Genomic DNA, 27,098 nt, shown 5'->3' with positions numbered 1-27,098 from the left:
ACACACACACATGCTTTTCATCCTATTTCTCAGGATAACCCTGACCACCACACCCGTCTTCTGCTCCTTGCTACTGTCCCACTTTTGTTCCACTGAGGAGTCACCAGAGCCATTTCCATTTGAATTAGCAAATGCCCACTGTGTGTCCAGCAGGACTCAGGGTCTCACCAGCAGGGGCACAGTGGAGCTCTGGCAGCCCCCTGGCCACCAGCAATGCCCCCAGGAGTAGCGGCATGGCCGAAAAAAAAAAAAGAAGAAGACAGCCTGTGTGGCCATTTAACGGGGAGCAGAAACCCACAAAGTGGCCACAAATGGGATCATGTGTGTCTGGCCATCCCTCTGCAGATATGACAGAGGGCTGGTTGTCAGACTTGGGGAGGAAAGACACAGCTCACGGTTGTTAGTGCCTAGCAACTCACCTTTCACCAACCGTTATTTATCTGACGCGGTTTAGAATCAAGTAAGTTAGTCGCTCAGTCGTGTCTGATTCTTTACAACCCCACGGACAGCCCACCAGGCTCCTCTGTCCATGGAATTCTCCAGGTCGGAATACTGGAGTGGGTAGCCGTTTCCTTCTCCAAAGAATCTTCCCGACCCAGGGAACCAACCCAGGTCTCCTGCATTGCAGGTGGATTCCTTACCGTCTAAGCCACCAGGGAATCCACAAGAATCAAGTAATGTGTCTTTTATAAAGTACAAATGCTAGGTAGGCACATGAAAATTCATGAAATAATGGTAGGGAAAAGACCCAGATCACAAAACTGTGTTTCCCTGGGACGATGATGACCACCCGAGACGTGCCCACAAGTGGCTTCAGATCAGGAGGAAGGGACTGGGTCACAGCGACTGGGGGGGCGGGGGGTCTGGTTCTCTTCTCTCTCCCCTGTGTGCTGGGCACTCCCGCACCCACCATGATTTTGCTGAGGTCAGTCCTGGCCGTCCCCCTCTGCTCCTCTGGGTGAACCCCTGGGACCAGCACCCCCAAGCCCCTGTCCACCTACCGGCTGGACTCTCCTGGTAACAGGGGGCGACGGCTTCCCCCTGGCCTTCCTCTCTGCAGAGCGGGCCCTGCCCGGGCTGGCTTGCAGCCACTTCCTATCGGCCAGGCTCGTCTCTGGGGTGATGCTGGGCTTGGGGTCCTTGGGGTCTGGAGCCGCCTCCTCTGGAGGGTGGAGGGAGGAGCGGCCACTGCTGCCCTCGGGGTCCTGTGCCCTGGAGCGACGGGTGGCTGCGATGAGGGCGATGCTCTTGGTGCCTGCGGCCATCTCCTTGAGGGCCTGGGCGCTCAGCCCAGCCTCTGCTGCTGTCCTCGGGGTGGGGGTGCCTGGTTCTTGGCCGGCCGGGGAGCACAGCTTGGAGACCAGTGTCTTCATGCTCTGGAAGCGCGGCTTCTGCGGGGAACGTTGCAGCAGCGGACCGTCAGTGGCCCCTGGTTGGGCCCCGAAGCAGACCCAGCGACAGGGGTCACGGAGTGGTCACCTGGCTTCTCTGGGCTTCATTTCCTGTTTATAAAGTGAGGGTGACACCCACTCCTGCCCCTGCATGGCTGGGGGAGTGTCTGTAGTGGGTTGGGCAATGGTGACCCCAAGTCCAGGTCCACCTTGGACCCCCAAGTGTCACCTCTGGATTGAGTGTGGGTCTTGGATCCCCAGAGGGGTTTCTTTACAAGAAAGGAGACACAGAGCCACAGAGGGAGGAGGCTGTAAAGACAGAGGCAGACGTGGGGGAGGCCACCCAGGAGCCCGGGGCCCCCAGGAGCCGGATGAGGCCAGAGGGACCCTCCCTAGGAGCCTGTGGAGGCAGCGCAGTCCTGGGACACCTGACCTTAGACTTCCAGCCCCAGAAGTGGGAGAGAATGAGCGTCTGAGCATTAAGCCTCCTCATCTGTAGTGCTTTGGCCCAGACGCCCCAGACCCTAATGTGGTGAGACTGCTGCTGCTACTGCTGCTAAGTCGCTTCAGTCGTGTCCGACTTTGTGCGACCCCATAGACTGAAGCCCACCAGGCTCCCCCGTCCCTGGGATTCGCTGGGCTCAACACATGGTCAGCACTGTTGTGACAGCTGCTTCAGGACAACCTGCATTCCGAAGCTTCTCTTGCGCTCGCCCTCGGCCAGCTCTGATGGCCCCGAGCACCCTGTCGGGAGGGGGAGCCTCACCAGAGCCGCGGGCCCCTCAGCACCGCACACACCAACCTCGTGAGCCGGCAGTGGGCTCAGCAGGATGTGGAGCGAGGACGGGGGGAGGAGGGAGTCTCGCCTGCCCAGCTTTTTCGACGGCGTGGCTCTCGATGACTTGTAACCATCACTGTGGACAAAACGCAGAGGTGTGGGCAGGGCCGGGGCCGGGGCCCCGAGTCCTCCATCCGCCTCCGGGGCTGGGAGAAGGTAGTGTCTGTTGTGTAGGCACCTGGTCTGTGGTGTCGTTATTGCAGCCCAAGCTGAGGTGGCGGCACACACGTGGGGATACTAGCTACTGAGTCCAGGTGGTGAGTGTGCCGTGTGCAGCCTACAGGTCTAAGTTTGGGTGTGTTGGAAACATCGGAGGAAAAGAATGAAAACCAGAAAAGAGGAGAGAAGTGCTGAGGTTGGGAGTAGGTGGCTGATGGTGAAAAGAAACCACGTGTGAAGTGAAGCTGTCTTTCTAGCATTAAAGAGCCCAACTTCACAATCGCTCCATGTGGTGAGTACCCACACTTATCCTCCTTAAACAACTCTGCAAGGACTGGACATTAGCCTTGCTTCACAAGATGCGCCCAGGGTCACACGTCAGCAGCTCTGCTGGATATCCACCTGCCAGCCTCTGGTTCCCCATCTGGGCTCCACCTCAGCCTGGGAACCAGGTGATGCCCGTGGCCCGGGGATGGGGGCCCTGTCACCTGTCCGGATCCAGCAGCATGGGGGGCAGCTCAAACTGGGCCCCCCACGGGAGGTCCTCCCTGTCATCCGGCTGGTCTTGGCTGGGCTCCTCTGGTGGGGGAGAGATGTTCAGAACAGAGCCATCCTGGAACCAGACAGAGGGCGAGGTGAGGCGGCAGGGACCACAGATAGGAGCGGGCTGCGTCGTCAAGCACAGCCCGAGGAGCCACCACCTCTGGAAGGAATCACGGGCTTCTCCACTGTGCCTCCCATCACAGACAGAAAGGGCCAGAGCCCAGGAAACACGGGGTACAGCCTTGACTCTGAGCAAATCGGTGCACAAAGGAGATGCTTGCTACCAGCACTCTCGACAGCCGGCAGGGCCTCAGAAAGTCAGACAGAATCACCATACGTAGGATCCAGCAATCCCACTCCCGGGGGCGTCCCCAAAAGAACTGAAAGCAGGACTCAAGCAGATGCGTGTGCACCCACTTTGAGAGCAGCCGATTCACAATAACCAAAAGGTGCAGCAACCCGAGTGCCCGTCGATGGCGATGGAAGCACAGTGTGCTCTGTCCGCACACTGGACGGTGGTTCAGCCTGAACACGGAAGGGAACTCTGACACCTGCCAGAGCGCGGATGCTCAGTGAAATAAGCAGACACCGAAGGACAGACACTGGGCGACTCCACTTCTGTGAGGTCCCCGGGGAGTCAGGGTCAGGGAGACAGAAGTCACGTGGGTGCCAGTGACTGGGGAGGATGGGGAATCAGTGTTTGTCGAGTCTAGGTGGTACCACGGACTTTCTGAGTCCTGCGAGTCCTTTCAGTGAACTCAGCCTGGAGGGGGGGTGCTCTTGGGGACCCTGACACTTAGCATAGGATCCCATGAGGGATCCTTACAACAGCCCAGGCAGGGGACAGACCTGCCATGGGAGCCACACACAGGCCCCCGACCCCGCACCCAGGGACGCCTTGTTTGAAACCTGCCTGGATCCTGGCGGGTGGCACGGCCCCATCCAGCCCCAGGTGCCTCTGGTTCTAGGCAGCCTGGTTCGTGGGGTTTCCGAGTTTCCTCTTCCCTCTACTGGGGCCAGTGCCCCACCAGGGCTAGCGCACAGGCCAGGCAGGAGGGAACGGCGTCAAGCACAGCCTGAACCCGAAGCCTACTCACGCGCAGGGAGCTGGCCATCACGGCGTGCAGCAGCAGCAGGCGGTTCAGCGTGCCCCCGCCCAGCTCCCGGGAGTACAGACGGTACAGCTGCTCCAGGGCCTCCGGCACCTCCAGGCCGCTGTCTGCGGGAGTCGGGGAAGCAGAGATGGGGCGAAACATTCATCACTTGTTAGAAAGACAGTATCTTTTTTGGAAGTTTGAAGGCAATGCGCCAATCTGATAAAAAGATTTTTCTAGAGAGTGGTGTTTCTGTAGGTCACCTTCTTTGCGTTCCTGTTTTAAAAGTTTTCTGTTATGTTCATGTGTTGCCTTTCAATCATAAAATCACATCATTAGCAATTCTAAAGGATAAATAAACTTCAATTTAAAAGTTAAAGAGCGAGAGTTTCCTGGTGGTCTAGCGCAGTGAGGCCAAAAAAAAAAAAAACATTAAAGAACATCCCTAGGGCTTCTCTGGTGGCTCAGTGGTAAAGAATCAGCCTGCCAGTGCTGGAAACGTGGGTTTGATCCCTGATCTGGGAAGATCCCACGTGCCGTGGAACAACTAAGCCTGTGCGCCACAAGCACTCAAGTCCACGTGCCCTAGAGCCCACCTGGGCTCTGAAACGAGAGAAGCCACCGCAGTGAGAAGCCTGTTCACTGCAACTAGAGAAAAGCCCTCGCGGCAACAAGGACCCAGCAGTCAGAAGCAAATAAGTAACAACAACAGCAACCAAAGAACCACTCCTAGGTGTACACCCAGAAGGACTGAGAACAGGGAGCAGTGGGCGAGGACAGGGCTGGAGACTGGTTCCTCCTGGCCTGGCCTGCCGTGCGGCATGTGACTTTCTGGGGACCACGTGCACTGCCCACACTTTCCAGAAAAGTGTTAGTCGCTCAGTCGTGTCTGACACTGTGCGACCCCAGGGAATGTAGTCTGCCAGGCTCCTGTGTCCATGGGATTCTCCAGGCAAGAATACTGGTGTGGGTTGCCATTCCCTTCTCCAGGGGATCTTCCCGACCCAGGACCCAGGGATTGAACCACCAGGGAGTTAGTTGCTTTTCCGGAAAGTAACCCTGACAGAGATGGGGGCCCAAGGAGGGGGCGGCGGGGCGGGGCCTCACCCTGGATCAGCTGCTGCTGCTCCCGGATGATCTGCTCGCACAGGCGTCGGTGCTGCTGGCAGCGCTGGATCACGAAGTCCTTCTGGCACAGCAGGTTCCTCCTGCACAGGCTGTTGGCCTGCAGCCCCATGTTCTCCAACTCCAGCTCGTGCGCCCGGCACAGCAGCCGCAGCACCTCCCGATGGTCCTCGCTGATGACCTGCGTGGGCAGCAGCTCCTCCATCTGCGAGGCCTTCTTCTTGGCATTGGCCAGACGCTGCTCCAGGCCCACCTGGCAGAGAGACCAAGGGTTCAGGGCAGATGCCTGGGGTCTGTGCTGCCAAGTCCGCTCGTCCTTACAGACTCTGGTTTGCAATCGCGCTCACAGAGACATGCGGGATTGACTGTGAGGACGTGCCCCGAATTAACCGTGTCCTTCATTTCCTGTTCTGATGCTGTCACATCTGGGGACCCTGCTGACCGTGCAGGGACAGCTCCCCCAGAACAGCCAAGTCCTACAGACAGCAAACAACTTGCCCTCAGGCACATCTTTCATATGCAAACCAGCCAACCCAGAGCCCTCAGCCTTCCCTCTCCTCCACAGGGTTCCACTATTTGGGCCACTGTCCACCTGCCCTCATCACCCAGGACAGGTACTGAGAGAGTCAATTCCCAGGGAGGTTGATAAGAAGTCCGGGGTCCCCGAGGAGGAGAAGAAAGGGGTCTGGGGCTCTCAAGGAGGAGGAAAGGACAAATTTTTACAAATTCTACATTTTAGTCACATAAAACATTTTTTTTCTTTAAGCCTCGAACTGATGATTACACAACAAACAACTCAGTTTAAACTCTGAACTAGGGATTATATAACAACAATGTATCCTGCTTGAGGACAGTTTCTTCTTCCTGAAAACCTTCTGACTAATCCTGATATTTTAGAATGTATATTATGGGAGTGGGTCTGGTAGGATCTTTCTATTGTTCAATTCTAATCCTGTTATCCTAAAATGTAAATTGTGGGAGTAGATGTGGTAAAATTTTCACAAACTTGAGACATTCTTTTGATTAATTGTAATAACCAATTTAAAAAAGTATTTAACTCCCTTGCTAACACTAGAGAGGGGGCCCTCTCAGTCCCCCTCTGATGTCTACGTCAGAAGCTTTCCCTGTCCCTTTTCTTACTTTGATAAAACTCTGCAAAGCTCTTGAGTGATCAAGCTTGGTCCCTGGTCCCAAAGCTAAATCTTTGGAGATCACAAATTCGACATTGTTCACCATAAGCTATCAGTACCAGATAACCCAGGACGGGCCCTGTGTCCCGGAGCCTGCGGGAATGATCCAGACCAGCCAGTCCTCAGCTGCCCACCCCGCCTTGTCCACTCCTCCCACAGAAACCTCAGTGAGGTCTCTGGTCCACACTGACCCGCCCTCCCTCTGCCTCCAGCCGCCCTGGGGTCTCCTCGTGCGGCCCTGCCTGGCATCGCGTGCCCCCTCCTCTCGGGAACTGTGAGTAACAAATGATCTTTCCAAGGCAGTTGTCTCCTGATCTGTTGGCCTCATCTTGAACGTTCTTGAGTGTTCTATTAATGCACGGCATTTTAAAAAATAGTTATTTTTATTGATTTATGAATCTGGATGAGCCGGGTCTTGGTCGCCACATGCAAGATCTAGTTCCCTGACCAGGGATTGAACCCCAGCCCTCTGCGTTGGGAGTGTGGAGTCTTAGCCACTAGACCACCCGGGAAGTCCCTTGCCTGGCACTTTAGAACAGACCCAGGGCTTAGCCTTCACCAGTGTCTGCTGAGGGACACCAGGGCTGCCTCCTTTCACGCTGTGACGCTGTCGTAAGCTGGCCCTGGTCGTCACAGAGAAGCTCTGAAGGGGTGCCTTTACAGCCTCTGTATCACAGACTTCTTATCTGAAACTGAGGTCCTGGTTCTCCTGGGCCAAAGTTGGACTTGAGAAGGAGCAGAGAGATGGGAGGCCCGGCTCACCCACTGCAGCCCTGGGCACTGCAGCCCTCTTGCAGAAAGACAGCAGAGGGCGGCGGGTAGGGGTACTGTGAGGTCTGCCCGAGACCCTTGACCTTACTCTGTGGGTGAGTCAGGGCTCCAGAGAAACAGAACAATATTTATACACGTTTGTGTATATATATGTTTGTGTGTATATAAATACACATATACAGATTTATGTACATGTTTGTATGTATATGTATACACACACACACACACACACACACATATATACACACACACACACTTACATAGAGGGGCATGGCAACCCACTCCATTATCCTTGCCTGGAGAATCGCATGGACAGAGGCTGGCGGGCTACAATCTACAGGGTCACAAAGCTGGACACGACTGAAGCAACTTAGATGAGACGGTTGGATGGCATCACCGACTCAATGGACATGAGTTTGGGTAAATTCCAGGAGTTGGTGATGGACAGGGAGGTCTGGCGTGCTGCAGTCCATGGGATCACAAAGAGTTGGACACAACTGAGCGACTGAACTGAAGCAACTCAGCACACAGCACATATATCTATCTATCTATCTATCTATCTATATATATATATATACATATATATACATAGACTCACACAGAAACGGTTTTTTTGGCCGAGCTGTAAAGCATATGGGATTTTAGTTTTCCGACCAAGGATTGAATCCATGCCCCTGCAATGGAAGCCTGGAATCTCAGCCACTGGGCCGCCAGGGAAGTTCCCACAGAGATTTATTTTAAAAAACTGGGACTGGCGTGTCCAAAACCCTTCAGGCAGCCCAACTGGCTGGAAACTCAGTCGGGAGCCAGTGGTGTGGTCTTGAGGCAGAATCTTCTCTTCTCTAGAATCCTGTGTTTTGCTGGTAAGGCCTTTCAGCGGACTGCATGAGGCCCAGCCACTGTATCCCCAGGTAATCTTTATTTACAGTCAACTGACTGCAGACGTTCAATTCACCTACCAGATACCTTCACTCAGTCGTGTCCGACTCCTTTTCGACCCTGTTACAGTATAAACCTACCAGGTTACAGTACAGCCTGCCAGGCTCCTCCATCCATGTGGTTCTCCAGGCACAAATACTAGAGTGGGTAGCCATTCCCTTCACTAGGGATCCTCCCAACCCAGGGATCAAACCTGGGTCTCCTGCATTTCAGGTGGGTTCTTTACCATCTGAGCCACCAGGGAAGCCCGAATACCTCACAGCAGCACAGATATGAGCATTTATTCAATCAGATCCCTGGGTATGACAGCCTGGCCACGCTGACACCTGAAGCCATCACCACACCTCATAGCACCATCCAGTCTCCCGGATAGTAACACTCAGGCTGAAGCTTCCTGCGTCCCACCCTCAAACTCACGGTCCCTAGGAGCAGGTGGGACACCAGCCCCTAGTGCGGCCCAGGAGGCCCTGCACCAGCCTTCTGAGTCTTCATCCTCTGGGCCCGAGAAGGGACCACTTTGGGAGAAGCTGGCTCAGCTCCCCTAGCAAGATCTTCCTCTCTTCTGTCCAGACCCACGCCCCCAAACGAACAGCCCCTCCGCCAGCTCCCTAGCACCCTGCTCCTACATCTACTATCCTGCTACCGTACTAAACTGTACACTCTTGTGTCTCTTCCCAGCAGACTGACAGCTTAAGTCTTAGTATCTTGTTCATCTTTATGGCGTCAGGGCCTGGCACTGAGCTGGACACGTAAAACGTGATTTGTTATTGACTGATCGATCAATTAATTAATTCATCAGTAGCCCACATGCACATGTCACCGCTCAGCGTCTGTACTTGGCTCTCGAAGGCCGTGTTCCCCGCCGAGGCACGTTATCTGTTTAAGAAGAAGGCGTTTTCCTTATTTTTAAATGTTAGAGGACTTTTGCAGTGAGATCATGTAATCTCCAAATTGCAACAGGCAGATGCAATAATATTAAGAGGTTCTTGCTTTGGCAAATAGCTTTTAAGTGAAATAAATGCTGCCTGCTTTTAGCAACATGACATCATCAGATGCCTTCTCCTCTTGCCTGAAAATACACCTGCTAACATTTAACTAATGGGCTGAAATAGTAGCCAGCTTCACTGGCATTTTCCCCAAAGTCTCCATCAGGCGCCAGCTCCGTCATTTTTCTGAAGTGAGACTATTAGATAACCAGTTATTATATAAATAGCTCATATAAATAGCCGGCTCTTCTCAGAAAAGAGGAATGTGAGAAGTTCTCTCTCCGAAGAGGAGCCTGGAGTCTGGGTTTCCTCTGGCCGCACGGCTTGTCCCTGAGCCATGGGCCCGAGACCAGCCTCAGCGGAGCCTGAGGGGACGCCAACGGACAGCACCACAGACGGGCAGGCAGAGGGCTCGGGAGGCATCGCACTGCCACTTGGGCCTCATTTCCACAGCCCCCGTGACCCCCAGCGTAGCCACAACTCTAAATCGAAAGGGCATGGACCATGGCATCAGACTCAGGTCGGGTCCTGCTCGCTGGGGCTGGGGGACAATCCTGCTCATCTCCGAGCCTCAGTTTCCCCACCTGTAGAATGGCCATGATCAGCCCTACTCTTAACGACTATTGTAGGAGGGCGTGGTGTATCAGCTACGATCAAAGAGCGTTAGCGACTCTCAGCACAGGGCTGAGCGCGTGGACGCACCGTCCCTCTCGCACCTTGAGGGCCGCGGTTTTCCGCTGCTCGCCCAGGAGCATGTTGACCTCCTCCCTGGCCAGGGCCACCTCGTGCGGCTCTGCGGGCTCGCCCTCGCCCCCTTCCGGGCCGGCCTCCAGCGCCTCCTCGTCCCTCTCGGGCGTCCCAGCCCTGTGCGCCAGGTGATGGGTCTTCTCCTGCTCCCAGCTGCAGCCATACCAGAGGGGTCAGGGCTCAGAGTGCAGGCCACGCCCGAGCTGGGGGCCCTGGCATCTGGCCCTGGAGTCCCTGCGAGTCCCAGCTGGCAGGCATGGGCGTGAAATGGGGCAGAATTGGGTCTGCTATCTGATGCCTTCTACACATATGGAAAACAAGAAGTCATGAGAAACGTTGGGAGGAAGTAAAGAAGCAGTCAACACTCGTGGCAGGACTGCCAAGTGCAGAGCTCAGCAGCCAGCCCAGCATGCCTCCAACCCCAGGGCTGTCATGGTGACCGTGGGCCCCCTGCCCCAGCTCCTCAGCTGTAAACCTTGGAGACTACAGCACGCCCAGGACTCTGTGAGGACGGACTGGGATGACCCGGCTCAGGCGACACCGCCAACGGTGCACACGGGCACCAGAAACAGAACCCGAACTACAAGGAGGACAGAGTAGAAACGGAGGACATGGAGCGGGCGAGGGCAGGGACAGAGAGAGGGCTCCGTGCAGTGCAGGCGCCCTGCTGCGTGCCTGACCAAGAAACTACACAGGCAGAGAAGACGAGGAGGAGAAATGGGGAGGGCTGGAGGAGAGGCGGGCGCAGGGCACAGCGCCACGGCCCGTCAGCGGGTGGACACGCGTCCAGGCTGTCCAGGGCAGTCCCGCTGACACCATCGCCCCGGTGGAATGCCTAACAGCACCTCCTCGCCCTCCAGTGACCGTGGTCTGGATGAAAAACTGCACGGCCAGTCCCATTCCACACAGCCAGTCACTTATAATAGGTATGAACCGCAAGTGAGACTGGAACAGTAGAAAGACCCCAGCAAGGGGACACAGCCTCCACATTCCGTCTGACCTCAGCATCCTCGCTGTAGAATGGGGTTGACCCTAACCTGTTGGGACTGGGCCTGCAGAAGGAAGCCAAAGGGGCCTGGGAGGCTCTCCCACTGGCCCAGCTTAGGCACAGGGAGGGAGATGAAGGAAGGAAGGTTCCCACTGGCGGAAGTTCCCCTGGGGCTGGCTCACTCGGCGATGGTCAGCAGGTGGCGGGACGTGCCCATGTGCAGCTCGATGCTGGTGTTCTCCAGCTCCACCAGGCTGCGCCGCATCTCCAGCTGCTCCTGGAAGGCCCCGATGAGCTGTGCCCGGATCCTGTTCATCTGCAGGCGGCTGTCCTCCTCTGCGTCGGAGGCAGGGATGGTGGCTGGGGCAGAAAGAGAGCCAGCTGCACCGGGAGCAACGCCACCCAGGCCAGGGTCAAAGCCATGCTTGCCCAGCAGCGTAGGATCTGGCCCAAGGAGGGGCTTTAAACACTGAGTATGGAGGGTGGATGAAGCAGGGAGGATGGATGGGTGGATGGGCTGGTGAATGGATAGCTGAATGCTTGGATAGATGGATGGATGAATGGGTGGGTGGATGGGTAAATGATGGGTGGATGGATGGATGGGTGGATGATGGATGGATGACAGATGGATGGATAGATGGATGGGTGGATGATGAGTGGATGGATGGGTGGATGGATAAATGGGTGGATGATGGATGAATGGATGGATGGATGGTGATGAATGGATGGATGGGTGGATGGGTAGATGATGGGTGGATGATGGATGGATGATGGATGGATAGATGGATAGGTGGATGGATAAATGGTGGATGATGGATGAATGGATGGATGGATGGTGATGAATGGATGGATGGATGGATGGGTGGATGATGGGTGGATGATGGATGGATGATGGATGGATAGATGGACAGGTGGATGGATAAATGGTGGATGATGGATGAATGGATGGATGGATGGGTGATGAATGGATGGATGGGTGGATGGGTAGATGATGGGTGGATGGGTAGATGATGGGTGGATGATGGATGGATGATGGATGGATAGATGGATGGGTGGATGGATAAATGGTGGATGATGGATGAATGGATGGATGGTGATGAATGGATGGATGGGTGGATGTGTGGATGATGAATGGAGGAATGGATGGATGAATGGATACTTGGGTGGATAACTTAGATGATTTAGACTCTCCATTTGCCTGTTTTGGGCTTGGGTTGAATGGATTTGAGTCTCAGGAATCCAGGAGTGGGGCTAGGTTGTCCATCTCGGCTCTGACCTCTCTTTCTCAGGGAAATGCTCCCAGACTCTTAGTCTGGGTCTGTCTGCCACTTGCTCTGACAACACCCTACCTTCTCCTTGGCAGTCTCCTGTGTATCCATAATTTTGTGGTATGTTCAACACCTGCCTTTCCTGCTGGAATGTGAGTTCCACAGAACAAAACTATTTCTGTTTCCCATGGTCAGTTCCTACTGAGCAGTTGTGCAGTGATTAATCCATGGTTTTCTCTGCCTGTTCCAGCAGTTAGCTCTACCCTGGTCATATATGGTCAGTTCCCCTCACCTTGAGGGCAGTGGTCAGGGGGTAGCTTTTCCTCGAACGTCAAGCAATCTGGAATTGGTGAAATAAATTGTGATGCACTCAGCTGAGAGCCAAAGAATTGATGCTTTTGAACTGTGGTGTTGGAGAAGACTCGTGAGAGTCCCTTGGACTGCAAGGAGATCCAACCAGTCCATCCTAAAGGAGATCAGTTGTGGGTGCTCATTGGAAGGACTGATGTTGAAGCTGAAACTCCAATACCTTGGCCACCTGATGCGAAGAGCTGACTCATTTGAAAACACCCTGATGCTGGGAAAGATTGAGGGCAGGAGGAGAAGGGGACAACAGAGGATGAGATGGTTGGATGGCATCATCGACTTGATGGACATGGGTTTGGGTGGACTCCAGGAGTTGGTGATGGACAGAGAAGCCTGGCGTGTTGCAGTTCATGCGGTCATAAAGAGTCAGGCACGACTGAGTGACTGAACTGAACAGATGACCAAATCATTGCAGTCATCAAAACAGCACACAGAATCCTAGGAGACGCTCGTAAAGGAAGGATCCTGGTAGAGCTGTGGACACCAGCACCCTGCTGCTGCTCTGGGCTCGCCAGAGCAGGACCCAGTGGAAGCCCCTCATGCCCTCACCATGAGACCCCCAACCCTCTCCATGATGCTGCCCACCTCCTCAGACCACCAAGCCGAGTCCCAGTGACTAACAGACCAACAGGATGAGAACTATTTTACAGCATGTCTCCCTGTCGACCCCTGACCCCAGACAAGCCCAAGTCTCCCAGTCATCACCTGGTTTTATAGATTCTCTACAACGACCCATTGACCACTGCCAGCAGTCCCTGAAGCCCTCGGCTGGCTGCATGGGACTCAGTCTTGTCAACAACAGGCCCTCTTCTTTGAAATCTTCCTTCACTGTCTTGCTCCAACAGAAACTCGAGTCCCAAATGCACCAAAGAGAAAAAGGCACCCATGTTGGCAAGGGGGTTATGTGACTAGAGAGCCCCAAAGTGCCCATCAGAAGGGGCAGGACAAGCAGACTCTAGTATGGACATTCCTGCCCTTTATTATCCATTTAATACTACTTGACATTTTAATGTTAGACAGTCCAATAAGTGAAAACAGTTCCAATTTGTGTCTCTGTTTCCTGATGCAATTGAGAATTTTTCCGTATGTTTACAGCCACTAGAAACTCTCTCAATTGCCTATTCATTTCCTCACCTATATTTCTCAGTTGGGCTGTTTGTTCTTTCTTGCGTGTGTGTGTGCTCAGTTATGTCCAACTCTTTACGACTTCATGGACTGTAACCTGCCAAGCTCCTCCATCCAGTGGAATTTTCCAGGCAAGATACTGGAGTGGCTTGCCATTTCCTACTCCAGATCTTCCCGACCCAGGGATCAAACCTGAGTCTCTTGCATCTCCTGCATTGGCAGGCAGATTCTTTACCACTACACCACCTGGGAAGCCCTTCGTTATTGCTCTTATTGATTTTGAAAAGTCCTCTATTTACTATGGCAAAAGTTATCTTAATAAGCCAGAAGTGTGTGTGTACACACCCATCTACTTAACTTCATTACAGGTATTTTTTTAAACTTACTGATGAATTTTAGAGTAAAACTATGGTATGCTCTCCTCCAAAAGGAGGCCTCCGAGATCAAACCGGTTTGGGGAGAAGGGAGGCCTGGACAGCAGCTGCCCGGTGCGTGTGGGTTCCACTTTGGGGCAGAAACTTTCCAGAGCAAGAGGAGGAGGCTTCCCCACACAGTGGGTGTGCCGAGTGCCAGTGAATGAAGCATTTGTTTAAGGGGTGTGACGCTCAGCAAGGACCCCGCGCCAGGCAGGAGGAGGCCGTGGGTCCAGGGCAGCCCCATGGCGGAGGTGCAGGTATGCCCACTCTACCTTGAGCATCCCGGCTGCAAGGCTTGCCCGTCCTCTCCCTCTCCTGCCTCTCCACCTTGGCCTTGAGGCACTGGATCTGCCCGCGCAGGTCGGAGATGACGTCCGTGTACTGCGCGATGTGGTAGGACACGCTCAGCAGGTTACGCTTGACCTGGTGGCCGGACGTGACCAAGGTCAGGGCCTGCGGCTGCCCTGGGAGAGACTCCTTTCATGCTATGGGAACACACAAGCACGTTTCATAAGGAAAACTCAAATCAGCCCTCTCAGCCTTAAAGGGGAAGGCTGGAGGCTTAAAAGGGAAGGCTCCGACACCTGCTACCACATGGGTGGACCCTGAGGACATGACGAAAAATGAAATCAGCCAGACCCAGAAGGAAAACACTGTGGGACCCAAGTGCGAGGTCCCCGGAGAAGCTGGGTTCACAGAGACAGAAAGGGGGAGGGCAGGGATCACGGGTTGGGGGAGAGGGGAGGGGGTTACTATTTAATGGGAACAGGGCTTCAGTTTGGGGAGATGAAATGAGTTCTGGAGATGACGGTGGTGATGGGTGTACACACAAACTGATGTACCTAATGCCACCAAACTGTGCTGTTTAAAATGGTTAAAGTGGTGGATTTTATGTTATGTACATGTTGCCATAGTTTAACAAATATACAGTCCAACAAGAGGTTTTCGAAAGCCCTCTCGGTGGGCAGCCACTGCTGCCGTTTTCGTGTGCCCCTTCTAGACCCTTTGCTGCGTGGTGTCGTATCTATATATGCACACATGTCTAGAGAGACACACATGGCGAGTGTGGGGGTATGTTCTGCTTTGGGGCATTTATATAAATTACATCAGACTGTAGCTGCTATTCTTTAACTTGCTTTTCTGGTCCAGCGACATGTCTTAGAGGCTGTCTATCTGCCTGGGCTCCACTCTGTGCTCTGCAGCAGCTGCAGAGTGGGCCAGAGCTGGGGGACACAGGTAGCTGTCCCGACCTCTTCCCGGGCCCTTTAAGGCTCTCCTGTGGCACAGCTCCCCTGAGCACATGGGTCTGTGTTTCTCTTCGGTGACATTGCTGGTCGCGGGGCACGCGCACTTGAACTTTAACCAGACGTGCTCACTGGCCCCCAGTCTGCACAGACACGCTTTACCACCCATAGCTCAGCTCCCCTGCCTGACCCAGTCCCCTTTGGTGGAAGACCCCTCTGAGTCTGCCCCTCTCTGTTACTCTTCCTTGAAGCACCCCACAGCTCTCGTATAGAGCGCCGGCCACAACAGGAAGTGGTACATCTGTCTGGGCACAGCTGCCTCCCCTCTGCTGGGCTCGGGGTTTGCGTGGGAGCGGAAGCTCTGGTGATGACGATGATGGTTTTATCAGGGCGCTCAGCCCAGACCTGGGCACTGGGAAGAGCTCATCACAGCTTGGCTGACCAATTATAATAATCATCATCATCAGATAACACCTATCATGTGTTCCACTATTACAGTACTGTTCTGGACCGAAGCTCACACAGCTGGAAGGGCGCCTGCTCCAGAGCCTCAGAGGGAGAGCGGTAGAGTCAGTGAGCAGGTGGGAGAGGGATGGGGGAGGGAGAGGGCAAGGGGAGCAGGGGCGAGCGGTTCACCCTCGTCTTGATGTTCTTGGCCCGGTAGGCATACAGCAGGGTGGTCCGAGACTCCTCGAAGTGTGTGCTGGCTGGGCTGATGTGGGCGATCATCACGGTCCGGCTGTTCCCACCCAGGGCATCCTGCTCAGGCAAGGTGCCAGCTGGGGGTAACGGGAACCAGGGCCCCCACCTGCCTGGTGGTGCCACCCCTCCCCCACCTGTACCAAGCTCTGCTGGACCATCTGGGGTTCCTGCTCCAAAGTGTGAGAAGGGCAGCTGAGGTGGACCAAGAGTCAGTGCTCGGGGAGGTGACACTCGGGATGAGACAGGACCTGGGGCAGGCCTATCCCATCTGACTTTCCCTCAGATGCGAGCAGATGTGGCCAAGAGGCCACACTTCAGGGCCATTTATTTATTGCTTTGCCTATCTGTCTACTTCCACCCTGTTTTCTACAGAATGGAGGTGACAGCATTCAGCTGGGTATGAAGAGGAAGTTTTTCATGGTCAGACTGTCTGCTATGGGACAGGCAGCCTCAGTGAGGTAGTGAGCTCCATGTCCCTGGGAGTGTGCAAGCGTGGGCTAGACTACACTCACAGAGATGGAGGGGAGTCAAGCAGAGAGCAGAGGTGGTTTCTACAGTGTTTTCCTGCCCTCAGGGGCTCCTTCCTGCCCTCAGGGGTTCCTGGAAGGGCCCTTTGGCCCAGGTTAGTCCTGAAAGATGCAGTCAGATGCTGCAGCCATGCCTTCGTACCTTCAGCAGACGCGTCAGTTTGCTGTCCCGGAAGTTCACGTACTGTGCCCGGCTGCCACCCTTCTCGCTGAGTGCGTTGATGCAGTTGCCCAGCGCCAGCAGGGAGCGGTTGATGTGGGCGCCCTCCTTCATCCTCTTGCCTTGGTTCTGGGTCTGCATGAAGAGAGGCCGCTGGTGGGGAGGTGGTCCTCACCCTCATCACCCAGGGCAGGTGCCAGCCAGCCAGGGACATCCCTGTGCTCCGGAGCCCACTACTCTCCCATGTTCAGCCTGTTTGCATCGAAACCACAAGAAAGACTCTGGTCCATGTTTTCCCCTTGTTCTCTCTGCCTCCTGACCGACCCTGGTGCCTCCCTGTGGGGCCCTCATGTCTTCTCATGTCCCCTCCTCTTGGGAACTGTGAGTAACAGACTATTTTTTCAGTGGTAGCTCTCTTCTGACTGGTTGGCCTTACTGGATCTCAAAGTTCATACTGTATTAACATAATACACTGACTCTGTTGGCCTCTGGGCCAGCTGGCCAGGCTCTGCTCCTTTCAGCAACCCAGGCACCAGGGCCGGGCCAGGTGATGGGCAGATGAATGAATGAGTGAGTGAAGCAATGTAACGGTCAATAAGCCCTGAGGACTCAGAGCACAGACTGCAAAGCGAAGAGAAGTGAAGTCGCTCAGTCGTGCCTGACTCTTTGTGACCCCATGGACTGTAACCCACCAGGCTCCTCAGTCCATGGGATTTTCCAGGCAAGAATACTGGAATGGGTTGCCATTCCCTTCTCCAGGGGATCTTCCCAACCCAGGGATCGAACTTACCTGGGTCACCCGCAAACTGGACCACAAGTATCAGTAGTGAAAGGCAAGGATTGGGGCCAGACCCCTCCAGGCCCAAAGCCCAGATCCATCTAATTCCTTGGTGTAGGTGAAGTCACACCATCTCGGGTCTCAGCCCTGCATTTGTAAACCGGGCATGAGATTTTCTGCCCTCTGGGCGTTGGGGGATTATGTCAGTGATGAGTGCTAAGTGCGTTGTTGTATAGTTGCTGAGTCGTGTCTGACTGTTTTGCAACCCCATGGACTGTAGCCCGCCAGGCTTCTCCGTCCACGGGATTCCCCAGGCAAGCGTACTGGAGTGGGCTGCCATTTCCTTCTCCAGTGGATCTTCGCGACCCAGGGATTTTGAACCCGCGTCTCCTGCACTGGTAGGCGGATTCTTTACCACTGAGCCACCAGGAAAGACATAAAACGTCCCTTGTTGGTAACATTACCGTTGTTTTGACTTGGCCGCCGTCAAGCGCCATCTCTGTTACTGGCGCTGGGCTAGGATCTGCCTTCAAAGAACGCTCCGCCCTGGGGCAGAGGCTAGAACAGTCCTGACCTCCCGCAACAGGTACCGCGGTGCGGCGGGTGGGGCGCGGGTGCTGGGAGGGACCGCAGCGGGTGGGCGGGGCTCGGGGGCGGGAGGAGTAGGCGTGGCCTGTGCGGTGGGCGGGTTGCGAGTGGGCGGGGCCCCGGCGGACATCCCGACAGCCCCCGCGCAGGCACCGCTCTCTCCGCCTGAGGGGCTTCCTCTCAGCCACCGAACTCAGGGTGGCCTTTCGGGCTCGGCCCTGAGGACCCCCTTCCGCTGGGCTCCACAGCCTCCGTGTGACCCCGAATCTCAAAGCTCGGGCCTCCCGGTGCTTCATTATCAGCTCACACATCTGCCTCCCGGCCGCCCCCAGGGGCCGTGAGCTCCCTGAGGGCGGGCCGGGGTGTCGCCCATCTTTGTCTCTGGTGCCCTCAGGCCCTGCCGCGCGGGAAGCGCTCCGAGGCGGCCTGGCCCCCAGCGCCTGCCGAGGACGCCTTAGCTCGGCACACGTTCGGCGGGCGCCTCCCCTGGGCCGGGCGCTGTTCTGGGTGCTGGAGACTCCGCGGCACGGAAAGGCTGCCTGGCGGGGACGGAGAGGACGCGAACCTGGGACGCCCGCTCCGAGCCCGCCAGGTCCACCATGAAGAGCCTGCCGACGCGCACCTCCTCCGCCGGGTGTGCGCCGCGGCCGCGCCGGCGCACGATGACCTGCAGCACCGCGTGCGAGCGGGACGACGTCTTGTTGGTGGCCGTGGGCTCCTGCGTGCGCTGCCGGTTGCCTTTGGTGAGGAGCTGCATGATCTGAGGACAGTCAGGAGAGGGCAGGCGGTCAGGGGCCCCTGGGCGACCACAGGCTCCCTGCAGAGCAAGAGAAGCAGGGGTGCGTGTGCCCCTCGAGCTCCTTCGGGAGGCTCTTCCCCAGCTGGTTTGCTGATGGTGGCAGAACCGCGTCCAGCAGAGGCCACTTCTGGTTTGCGGCATGAAGTGATTAGTTAACGGAGTCAGCAAATCCAGCATAAAGGGCACGTATCAGATCGCTCACACGTGTATCACCCCGTCCTCCGTCGGCCGCCGCTGCCCATGGCAGACGTCACCAGTGGATCACCCAGCTCTTCCCCACTGAGCCCTCTTCCATACCGAGCTCCGGGCAGTTGTAGGATTTGCTGGAGCTGGCAGATGGACTGAAACTCACTTGTGTACAAGTAGCTGTGGAAATTAAGCTAGTGAGCCTCTGCTGGGTACCCACTGTGTGCCGGGCATGCTAGGACCACAGAGCATTGTGGAGAAAGACTGACAGCCACTGAGATTAAAGAATAGGTGAGCAGGCCCCTCTCCCGCTCCTGGAGTCCCACATGCGGGACTGTGCTAAGGGTGGGTGGCCTCAGACCTAAGCCAGCATGGCTGAAGGCTGGGGGATGAGGCGTATGCTGTTTGCAGGAGCCACTGAAGGGTCTGAACAGGTGGGAGACCCACCTCAAGGACTGCACAGAGAGACTGGAGGAGAGAGAAAGACAGAGGGCCGGAGAAGTCTTTCCAGCTCACTCTCTTTATGGGAGCAACCCTTGGGATCAGGGTGGCAAATGGATTTCAGACTTGATTGGCTGTGACTGCCTGCAGTGGTGTAGAAAAGGGGTCCCCCGCCTGCATATGAAGGCGGAGGGAAGAGTGCGAGATCCATTGGTGAGGTCAGCCCTGAGCACAGATTAGCAGAGCAGGCACATGGCACAGAAGCTTGCTGCACCCTTAGCTCAGAAGCCGCCTTGGAGCTGCGTGTCACCAGTCTGAGTGACTGGTGAGCGTGGCTGCCATGGAGGAGCCACATGTCCCTCTGTGGGCCCCGTGACCCTCACCTCCTGGGCGTTGGAGGTTGAGACCTCTGTGATGCCTGCAATCTGGATGCTGCCCCTAGAATCTTCTCGCAGGTCCAGAAAGCCCGAAGACGGGCTCAGGAGGTCCCGGATCACTTCGTTATAAATCTAGGATGAGACAGAAGCGCTGGCAGCAGTAGGCGCCGGGGCTTTCACCTATCCCTGGGGCTTTGCATCTCCAGAGAAGTCTCAGATGCCCTGAGGTTTCCCACAGGCCAGGGGGATTTTGGGGTAACACGCGGGGGTTTACAGTCACAATCAGGTCCGTTTCGCAGACAGGGCAGCCGAGGAGGTGGGCGGCTCACCTCGAGATAAGACATGGACACACTGCAGTCCGTGCTGTCACGGGTCTCCTCGATGGCCTGGAAGAGGTCGCTGAGTGTCTGCAGGTAGATCCCAGGCTCCGTGTCCATGCCTAGCATCGTGTGGGTCTTGCCAGTGCCTACAAGAGGAGGGGGATGCCCACCTAGGCTGGGCTCCTGAGCTGGGCTCGGCCCCTCCAGGAGCCTGGTCACACCTGCTACCTTTATCGTGCAAACCGCCCTGGCCACTCTGACATGCTTGGTTTCCATTTCGGAAACAAGAACAAAAATACCGTCTCTGAACAGCCTGATGGCTGCTCTGGGAAAGAAGACCTGGGCAGCGAAAGTGGAGGCCATGAAGCAAAAATGCAGACAGTGTCAGAGGAGGAGGGGCCAGAGAGACGGCTGTCCTCTCCAAATGCACTTTAAGATGTTTGTGTTGTTCTCGTGACAGGAGCATTAACGTGTGCGTTAAACTCAGGGGATATGCCACCTCCCCTTACTTGTCGGCGCTGTGGGAGAGGGCCAGTTGGCACTTTGCATTCCCTGGAGCCCAGCAATTAGTAGGCGCCCCCTAATGTTTGTTGAATGAATGAACGAATTAAATAAACAAGCTGTGATTTCAGACCAAGGCTTCTCAGTGCCTCAGTTTCCCCACCTGCACAGGCAGGGGGTTAAGGCCCGTCCAACTCTGACCCTCCATGAGCCTAGTTTCCAGGAGGAGAGGCAGCTTAGCTCTGTGAGCATTTGCCAACCCCAACTGGTGACTGCAGAGAAGGAATCTGTGGTTCTCACGGACAGCAAAGTGTCAGCTTGGGCTGAATTCCGGATTCAGTCCTACCTGCTGTGCGACCGCAGGGAAGTCCCGTTACCTGTCTGAGGCTCAGTTTTCTCATTAGTGACGGGGCTTGTTCTACCTGCCTTTCAGGGCTGCTGCAAGGCCCAAGGAGCCAGGTGCAGAGGGGCCCGCCAGCCCTCAGGAAGGAGGCGCTCTGTGACGCTGTGAGGGGTCCCGCCGCCACCGACCTCCCTCCCTCCCAGGACACTGCCCTGGCGGTACCTGAGGGGCCGTAGGCAAACACCGTTGCGTTGTATCCAGAAACCACGCCTTCCACCAACTGCTGGGTGGTGGCCAGGTACACGTCCTCCTGCGGACAGACAGATGGAAGACAGTCAACATACAGTCTGACCAGAGTCAGGCACCTGGCTGTTCAGAGAGGCTGAGTGTGTGGTGGCTCAAAGGCCCTGCTCCTCCTGGACACAGACAGGCACCCCATGGAGGAGGAGGCCAGTTCAGGCGGGGCCTGAGCCCCACCCCAGTCCTGCAGCTGCATGACCACAGACGCGCTGCGTGGCGCGCCGAGCGCCCCGGAGGAGACCACGACGAAGGAGCGCAGCTCGGGAGCGTAAGTGACACAGCGCGTGCCATGAGGCCTGACGGCTTTGGTTCCAAACAGGTGTGAGTCCTTCCCAGGGTTTCTGTATGAACTGAGAGAAATCAGAAAGAATGCGAAGGACTGGGAAGTAGTGACGGGGCTGGAAATCTGGGAAGAGCATTATGGTTCCTCTCGTGGGACAGAACTAGGACGAGGGAGGGAAAGCTTCGGGCTAGCGCATCCTAATTCAGGGCAGCACCACGTAACTCTAGGAGTGTGTGGGTAGTAAGCTCCCTGTCCACAGGGACATTCAAGGAAGGACGCCTTTTGGGCTGGTGTCTGAGGGTGTGGGGGTTGGGCTGGACTGGGTAGAAAGGACAGTCCCCCTTCTTCTGTCTTCCCTGAGTGCTGCCCAGACTCCACTCTGCATCTGTCGCAACGTCCCTGGCCAGTGACCCAGCTTAGAGCGTCTGAGCCCTGGTAGGACAGATGCCAAAGCTGGTGCCGCTTCCCTCCATCCTTGGACTTACACGGTCTGGGACCTTGTCCCGGCTCTATGGGTCTCTAGCCATGCGACCTCAGGCCAGTTGCTGACCTCCTCAAGCTTTCCCTTCCTTCCCTGAAAAATGGGGATAGTATCACGTGTACTTTATAGGCTTGCCATGATGCCTGTAAGACAGTGCGTGTCAAGCACTTTGAGCACAGCACTTGACGTGAAACAGCTGCTCAATAAACGACAACCACCAGGTCACTTCTACTTTTGACGCCGTAAAGGTCTCGGGGCAGAAGAACCCTGTCTGCTCAGAGAGCTGGGCCTGCCCCCCGGCTGGGGTGTGAGCCCCTGTGGGCAGGGAGTGTGTTCTAGCCTGGTGTGGACAGGCCATGGCTTTGTTGGATGGGTGCGTGGGTGGACAGATGGATAGAGGCCATGGAGGAGTGAAGGAGAAGGTGGTAAAGCTGGGGCACCTGGCAGCCCCGCGTCTGTGGAAGGGGCCTCCTGCTCACTGCCCCTGGGGTGACCCAGGAAGGAGACCGTGAGACGTCACGGGTGAGGCCACCCGGCCAAGTCCTCCTGCGTGAGGACATCCTGGCGGGCCTGGGCCAGCAGGTGGGGGTGGGGGCGGGCACCTGGGACGCGTGCTGGTCGAACACAGCGTCGAAGATGAAGGTCTTCTCCCGAGACCGGTGTGTGCGCAGCGGGTCCTCAGGGTCCTCGCTGGGGTCCATGAGCACCACCATCTAGGGGCCGTGAGGGGCGGGGGTCGGCTCCCGGATCAGGCAGAGGAGCCCAGGCCTGGCTCTCTCCCTTGACAGCATCCAGGGCTCGGCCTGTGGCTGGGCCGGCTGCAGGTGCCTGGCACCCGCGGGTAGCTTCCCCACTTTCGTCTGCCGGTGAGGGCGCAGCGACCTCAGAGCCATGGCTGTGAGCCCCCCAGGCCTCCCAGGCTCTGCCTCCAGCCCTCACACACCAGCGTCCCACCAGTGCCCATCTGTCAGGCCCTGCCCGGATGGCACCCCCGACACCAGCTATCAGCCAGCCTAGGTGCTGAGGGCTGGGGAAGAGCCCCGCCAGCCATAGTGCCCCTAGTCACGCCCTGCACGTGGGGGCTGGCTCTGTGGATGGTGGAGCTCAGAGCCAGTGGCGTTGCGCACAAGCCTGGGGATGTGTGCCTGCCCATTTAGCTCTTGCTCAGGGGCTGTGCCCCCCAGAGGCGAGGGGAGACAGAGGAGTGGGCCGAGGAGGGGGAGGGCAGGGCCCACCAAGCTCTGGAGCCCGCCTGTCCCTCTGAGCGCCTCGGTGCCCCCTCCCCAGGGCCCCTCCTTTCTCACATAAATACGTGATTATAAAGCAAGGTGTACGAGGCCCCTGGGGACGGGAGGTTCAAAAGAGCCCTTCCCTGGGCACTGGGGGCAGAGCATCTAGAGACCCATGAGCTGTTTACTCTGGCACAGGGCCTGGGGCACCCAGGGAGTCTTAGGGGCACGGCCGGGTGGACTGAGAGCCCTGCCCCCTGGCCACCTGCCCGTCTCACCCAGAGATGGCCAGAGCTCTCTGGGAGGAGGTCAGTCCATCCCCATGGTGGGCAACGTGCCAAGATCTGGGGACTGGGGAGACCACGTCGACAGCTACTGTGGATTCTGCAATCGTTTGCTTTACAGTTATTCCAGAGGGCGCGCCTGCCTCCTCTACTCGTGTTGCTTTAGTCAGCGAGGCGTGCAGTTTAAGCGTGCGGCTCGCCAGCCTGTGGACCCGCAGCCCCGCCGCCCCAGCTCTTGGCTGACTGTGGGGCCGTAATCGCCCTGCCTTTGCAGAGCGCGGGCCCTGGGAATCTGCCCATCTCTGCTGCATCCTGGGGAGTCGGCCTCCACGTCCCGCCTCCCAGGGTGGTCTCATCGTAAGCTTAGTTACATCCACGCTGTCTCCGTGTTAAGACTGTGTACATGCTCTTCACAGCTCAGCCAAAACCTTTCCTGCAAGACTGTGCTCCCCTGTCTAACAGCGGCCTCGTCGGGCCTCCGTGAATTCAGCGCTAAGCCACCCCAGCCTCTCTGCGCGAACCGCGTCAGCACCTTTACCCCAGACATCCATCCTGTCCTCCTCCCGTGGTGTCACGCCAGCGTCTCCCTGCCGGCTCAGCTGGGCGGCCCCACCCGGTGGGCAGCCTCAGCCAGGCGCCCTGCCCCCGGGCTCCTTTACAAACTCATCTTGGGAACGTCCTGAAACGGCTGCCCACTGAAGGCAAATGGGGAAATGCAGTTCAGGCACCACATCTGCCCTTCCCCCGGATTTGGCATTTATTCCGACCAGTGGCGACCACGGGCACCAGCACCTTGAAACCACGCTGAGAGCTCAGCTTCTGAGCCCGTCTCCAAGGAGCGGGAGTCCTTGGCAACGTGGCAGCCAGCGAGCCGCCCGTCCTGCAGTGCAGGATCCGTCACCTGGCCCCTCACATCTGCACCTGATAAACCGCGGGCCCTGCTGGCCCGTCCCGGTGCCGCCTGCCTGGCTCCGCGTGCTCTCGCACTGGGGCCTGGAGTGGCCTCTGGACTGCCCCTCCCCAGACCACCAGCCTCTCCCGCCTCCGCGCTGCCTCTGGCTGCTTTATTCTGTGTGCTCAGCTCCCCGACCTTAGATTTTTATCTCTTGCTTGACGCCCTGCTCCATTCCCCGCTCCCAGGTACGAAGGGAGCTGGGGCGGTGGGGTCGGCGGGGCGGAGAGTTGGGGGAGCAGGCCCTAGAGTCCCCCATGGCTCCACCCCAGTGTGTGGGGCGCCCGGCTGCTGTGAGCTCTGATGTGAACTTTTCTGGAAGGGAGGGTGGAAGGAGTGAGTGGACGGGAGAGGGGGCCTGAGGTGGGTGACCATGCGTGGGGGTGGGGGTCACACTCTGCAGCCCTGTGACAGCCTCACCTGGTCCCCCACCTTGTGAGCAATGACGACAGCCCCTTCCTCCAGTTCTGTGTCGTTGAGCGGGCGGATCCGAAGCGCCACCTGTGGGGAGGACGCCATGGCAGCTGCCTTCCCAGGACCCAGGGAGGAGCTCCCTGTCCTTCCAGGCCACAGAGGCCCTGGCCCAGCGCCCACCCCCACCTCCGGTGAGCCTCCCACTCCCGGTGAAGCAGTCAAGGCCGCTGAACCCCACCAGGCGCTGACTTCCTTGTCCACGGCTCACGATGGTGCTCAGAGGAGCACTGTGATCAGGTGACCCTCCTTAGTCTAAACTGGGGAGACTGAGGCACAGACAGGTGAAGTCACACACCTCACCCTGGCTTCTTCACCCACCACCCAAGGGACCCGAACTTTCCTGCAGGCTGTGAGCACTTTCAGAGCAAGAGTTGGTTTTCTGAGTAGAAAAGCCCTGGGCTCTGCCTCCCATCCTTCTCTGCCCCCCTACCCCCCCCACCCAGGCTCTAAGGGGGTCCGACAGGAGACCCCCTGGGATCTTGCTGATGCAGGCTCCAAGTCTTCCGTGGTCATATGAGCCGTGGGCCCCAGCAGGCCAGTGCCTTGCTCCTGGGCCTCTGCCTTCCGTGAGATGGGGAAGTCCCTCCCGGCAGAAACGGGGCTGTGCTTCTCCCAGACCTGGGAATGGGACACGGCGGGGTCCCTCGGTGCTGAGCCTACGGGTCAGGGTGCGTCCCTGGCCTCCACTCACCCCACTGTCTAATGGACTGAGCCTGCACGTCACCTAGGGGACGGGTCTGGTTAGGCCTCGGGCCTTGCTGGGGCCAGGTGTAGGGGGTATCCACCCCGCTCCATCTGGGGGTCACAGTCCAGGCGCTGAGCTCCCTGGGGAGTGAGGTTCAGAGGGCAGGGGTGAAGGGATGCTGGAGACTCAAGGTGAGGAGCAGGGGGGTCACCAGGTCCTCATGAGGGACGGCTAAGCAGAGCAGGGACAGAGCAGAGCTGAGCAGACGGGGGCCCGGGCTGATGACAGCAGGTCATTGGGGGCGGCGGGTCAGGAGGAGGCAGCGAAGGGCCGTCCTGGCGCGCGGAGGAGGCTCACCGTGAGCTGCTGGTCCTTGGGCTCCGTCTCCCTCGTGGCTGGGCTGCCCCGGACCGGGGAGGGGCCGGCAGCAGGGCGGGAGGGCATGGCAGGCTGTGGACGGGAGCTGCCTGCTCCCTGCTATCCTGGCGGGAGACCTGTTAGCCCCGCCCCACGCCAGTGGCGTCACCAGGGCTCCTGGGGCCCAGCTCCTCCCTGAGTGTCTCAACAATTCGGGAAACGCCTACGTGGTTCTTTGGGGGGCTCCTGTGCCCTTCACCTGCCCTGCAGGTGTGCCTGCCTGAGCCCTGGAGCTGTTCCTCCAAAGGGGGAAACATTTGATGAAATAATCCCCTAGGAATACTTCTTGCCAAAGGCATGTCCACAGCAACCTTAAAATGAACCTGCAGGTTTTTAAATTAGGATGTGGTTTTTAAGCCCCTTTCCCACACTGCTCGTCTGCACACACTCAGGGCCCCACTCTGCTTGACCCTCAAGCATATTTACTTCTTAAATGCCGTGCCCAACTTTTCCACTGCAGCCTCCAGGGAAGTCACTGCTCTGTGAACAAGCTGGCCGTGCCTGCCAGGTGCCGCTGCTTGGCACTGCGCCAGGTGATGGCAGCAGCGGAGAGTGAGCGCTGGTGAGACTGAACTGCTGCATTTCGAAACAGACCGGGGAGACCAGATCCGAGAAGCTGAGATCCGAGCACTCTGACTTCAGAGTGGGAAGGGCCCAGGGGCCCCTCCACGGGAGGGGCTGGCCCTGGGGTTCAGTGACTGTGAGAGGTTGCCTGGCTGTTTGGCCCAGCAGCACGGACCATCTGCTGCCTATGGGCAGGGCTGTGCTGGTAGCGTCCAGGTCAACACTGGGTTCCAGGACTTCTTGGCCACATGAACAAGCCCCTCCTAACATCCATGCTCCCCTGCCCCCTCCCCACCTCTACCCCCAACGAAGGTCCGGCCTCTGACCCACGGGGAACTTGCTGGAGAGTCCATGTCACTGGGTTCCCCCATGAAAGCAAATCCCTCAGCCCCGGCTGCCCCGCAGCACGACAGAGACAAGGCCTGTGCAGGTGGCCAGGAGCCCAGAGCCTACCCGGGGCCCGAGCCACATGCTGGGAACCCTGCCCTACCCCCAGCCCACCAGGTGGGTCAGGAAA

General features: G+C 57.3%; 1 protein-coding gene and 1 long non-coding RNA gene across 5 annotated transcripts in view; one reads left to right on the top strand and one right to left on the bottom strand.

The window, feature by feature from the left end:
• Nucleotides 1-26,742, bottom strand: part of LOC147344690 (kinesin-like protein KIF19) — a 37,846-nt gene extending 11,104 nt beyond the window's left edge. For 2 of the 3 annotated variants that reach the window (XM_086377024.1, XM_086377026.1), the window contains exons 1-17: nucleotides 25,958-26,742; nucleotides 24,862-24,942; nucleotides 22,579-22,689; nucleotides 21,135-21,222; nucleotides 20,078-20,214; nucleotides 19,755-19,880; nucleotides 18,511-18,705; nucleotides 16,562-16,714; nucleotides 15,827-15,949; nucleotides 14,219-14,369; nucleotides 10,954-11,131; nucleotides 9,753-9,936; nucleotides 5,133-5,403; nucleotides 4,029-4,150; nucleotides 2,877-3,001; nucleotides 2,194-2,305; nucleotides 1,002-1,391 (exon numbers count right to left, since the gene is read on the bottom strand). In XM_086377024.1, the coding sequence (XP_086233150.1) occupies nucleotides 1,002-1,391; nucleotides 2,194-2,305; nucleotides 2,877-3,001; nucleotides 4,029-4,150; nucleotides 5,133-5,403; nucleotides 9,753-9,936; nucleotides 10,954-11,131; nucleotides 14,219-14,369; nucleotides 15,827-15,949; nucleotides 16,562-16,714; nucleotides 18,511-18,705; nucleotides 19,755-19,880; nucleotides 20,078-20,214; nucleotides 21,135-21,222; nucleotides 22,579-22,689; nucleotides 24,862-24,942; nucleotides 25,958-26,044 (2,634 nt within the window). In that variant the 5' untranslated portion in view covers nucleotides 26,045-26,742. The remainder of the gene's footprint in view (nucleotides 1-1,001; nucleotides 1,392-2,193; nucleotides 2,306-2,876; nucleotides 3,002-4,028; nucleotides 4,151-5,132; nucleotides 5,404-9,752; nucleotides 9,937-10,953; nucleotides 11,132-14,218; nucleotides 14,370-15,826; nucleotides 15,950-16,561; nucleotides 16,715-18,510; nucleotides 18,706-19,754; nucleotides 19,881-20,077; nucleotides 20,215-21,134; nucleotides 21,223-22,578; nucleotides 22,690-24,861; nucleotides 24,943-25,957) is intronic. The other variant, XM_086377027.1, reaches the window with a different exon arrangement.
• LOC147344691 (uncharacterized) lies at nucleotides 18,552-22,196 on the top strand. 2 transcript variants are annotated; one of them, XR_015155094.1, is made up of 2 exons: nucleotides 18,552-18,688; nucleotides 21,003-22,196. It is a non-coding gene; the product is annotated as an uncharacterized LOC147344691 (long non-coding RNA). The 2 variants fall into 2 exon arrangements; XR_015155093.1 differs by lacking the exon at nucleotides 18,552-18,688 and adding an exon at nucleotides 18,702-19,221.
• Nucleotides 26,743-27,098: the final 356 nt, after the last annotated feature.

The sequence above is a fragment of the Bos grunniens genome, chromosome 25 (assembly GCF_055505025.1).
Source record: "Bos grunniens cultivar Pamir isolate PY7600 chromosome 25, Bosgru_T2T1.0, whole genome shotgun sequence".
NCBI classification, from domain to species: Eukaryota; Metazoa; Chordata; class Mammalia; order Artiodactyla; family Bovidae; genus Bos; species Bos grunniens.
This window is presented reverse-complemented; position numbering and strand designations above follow the sequence as displayed.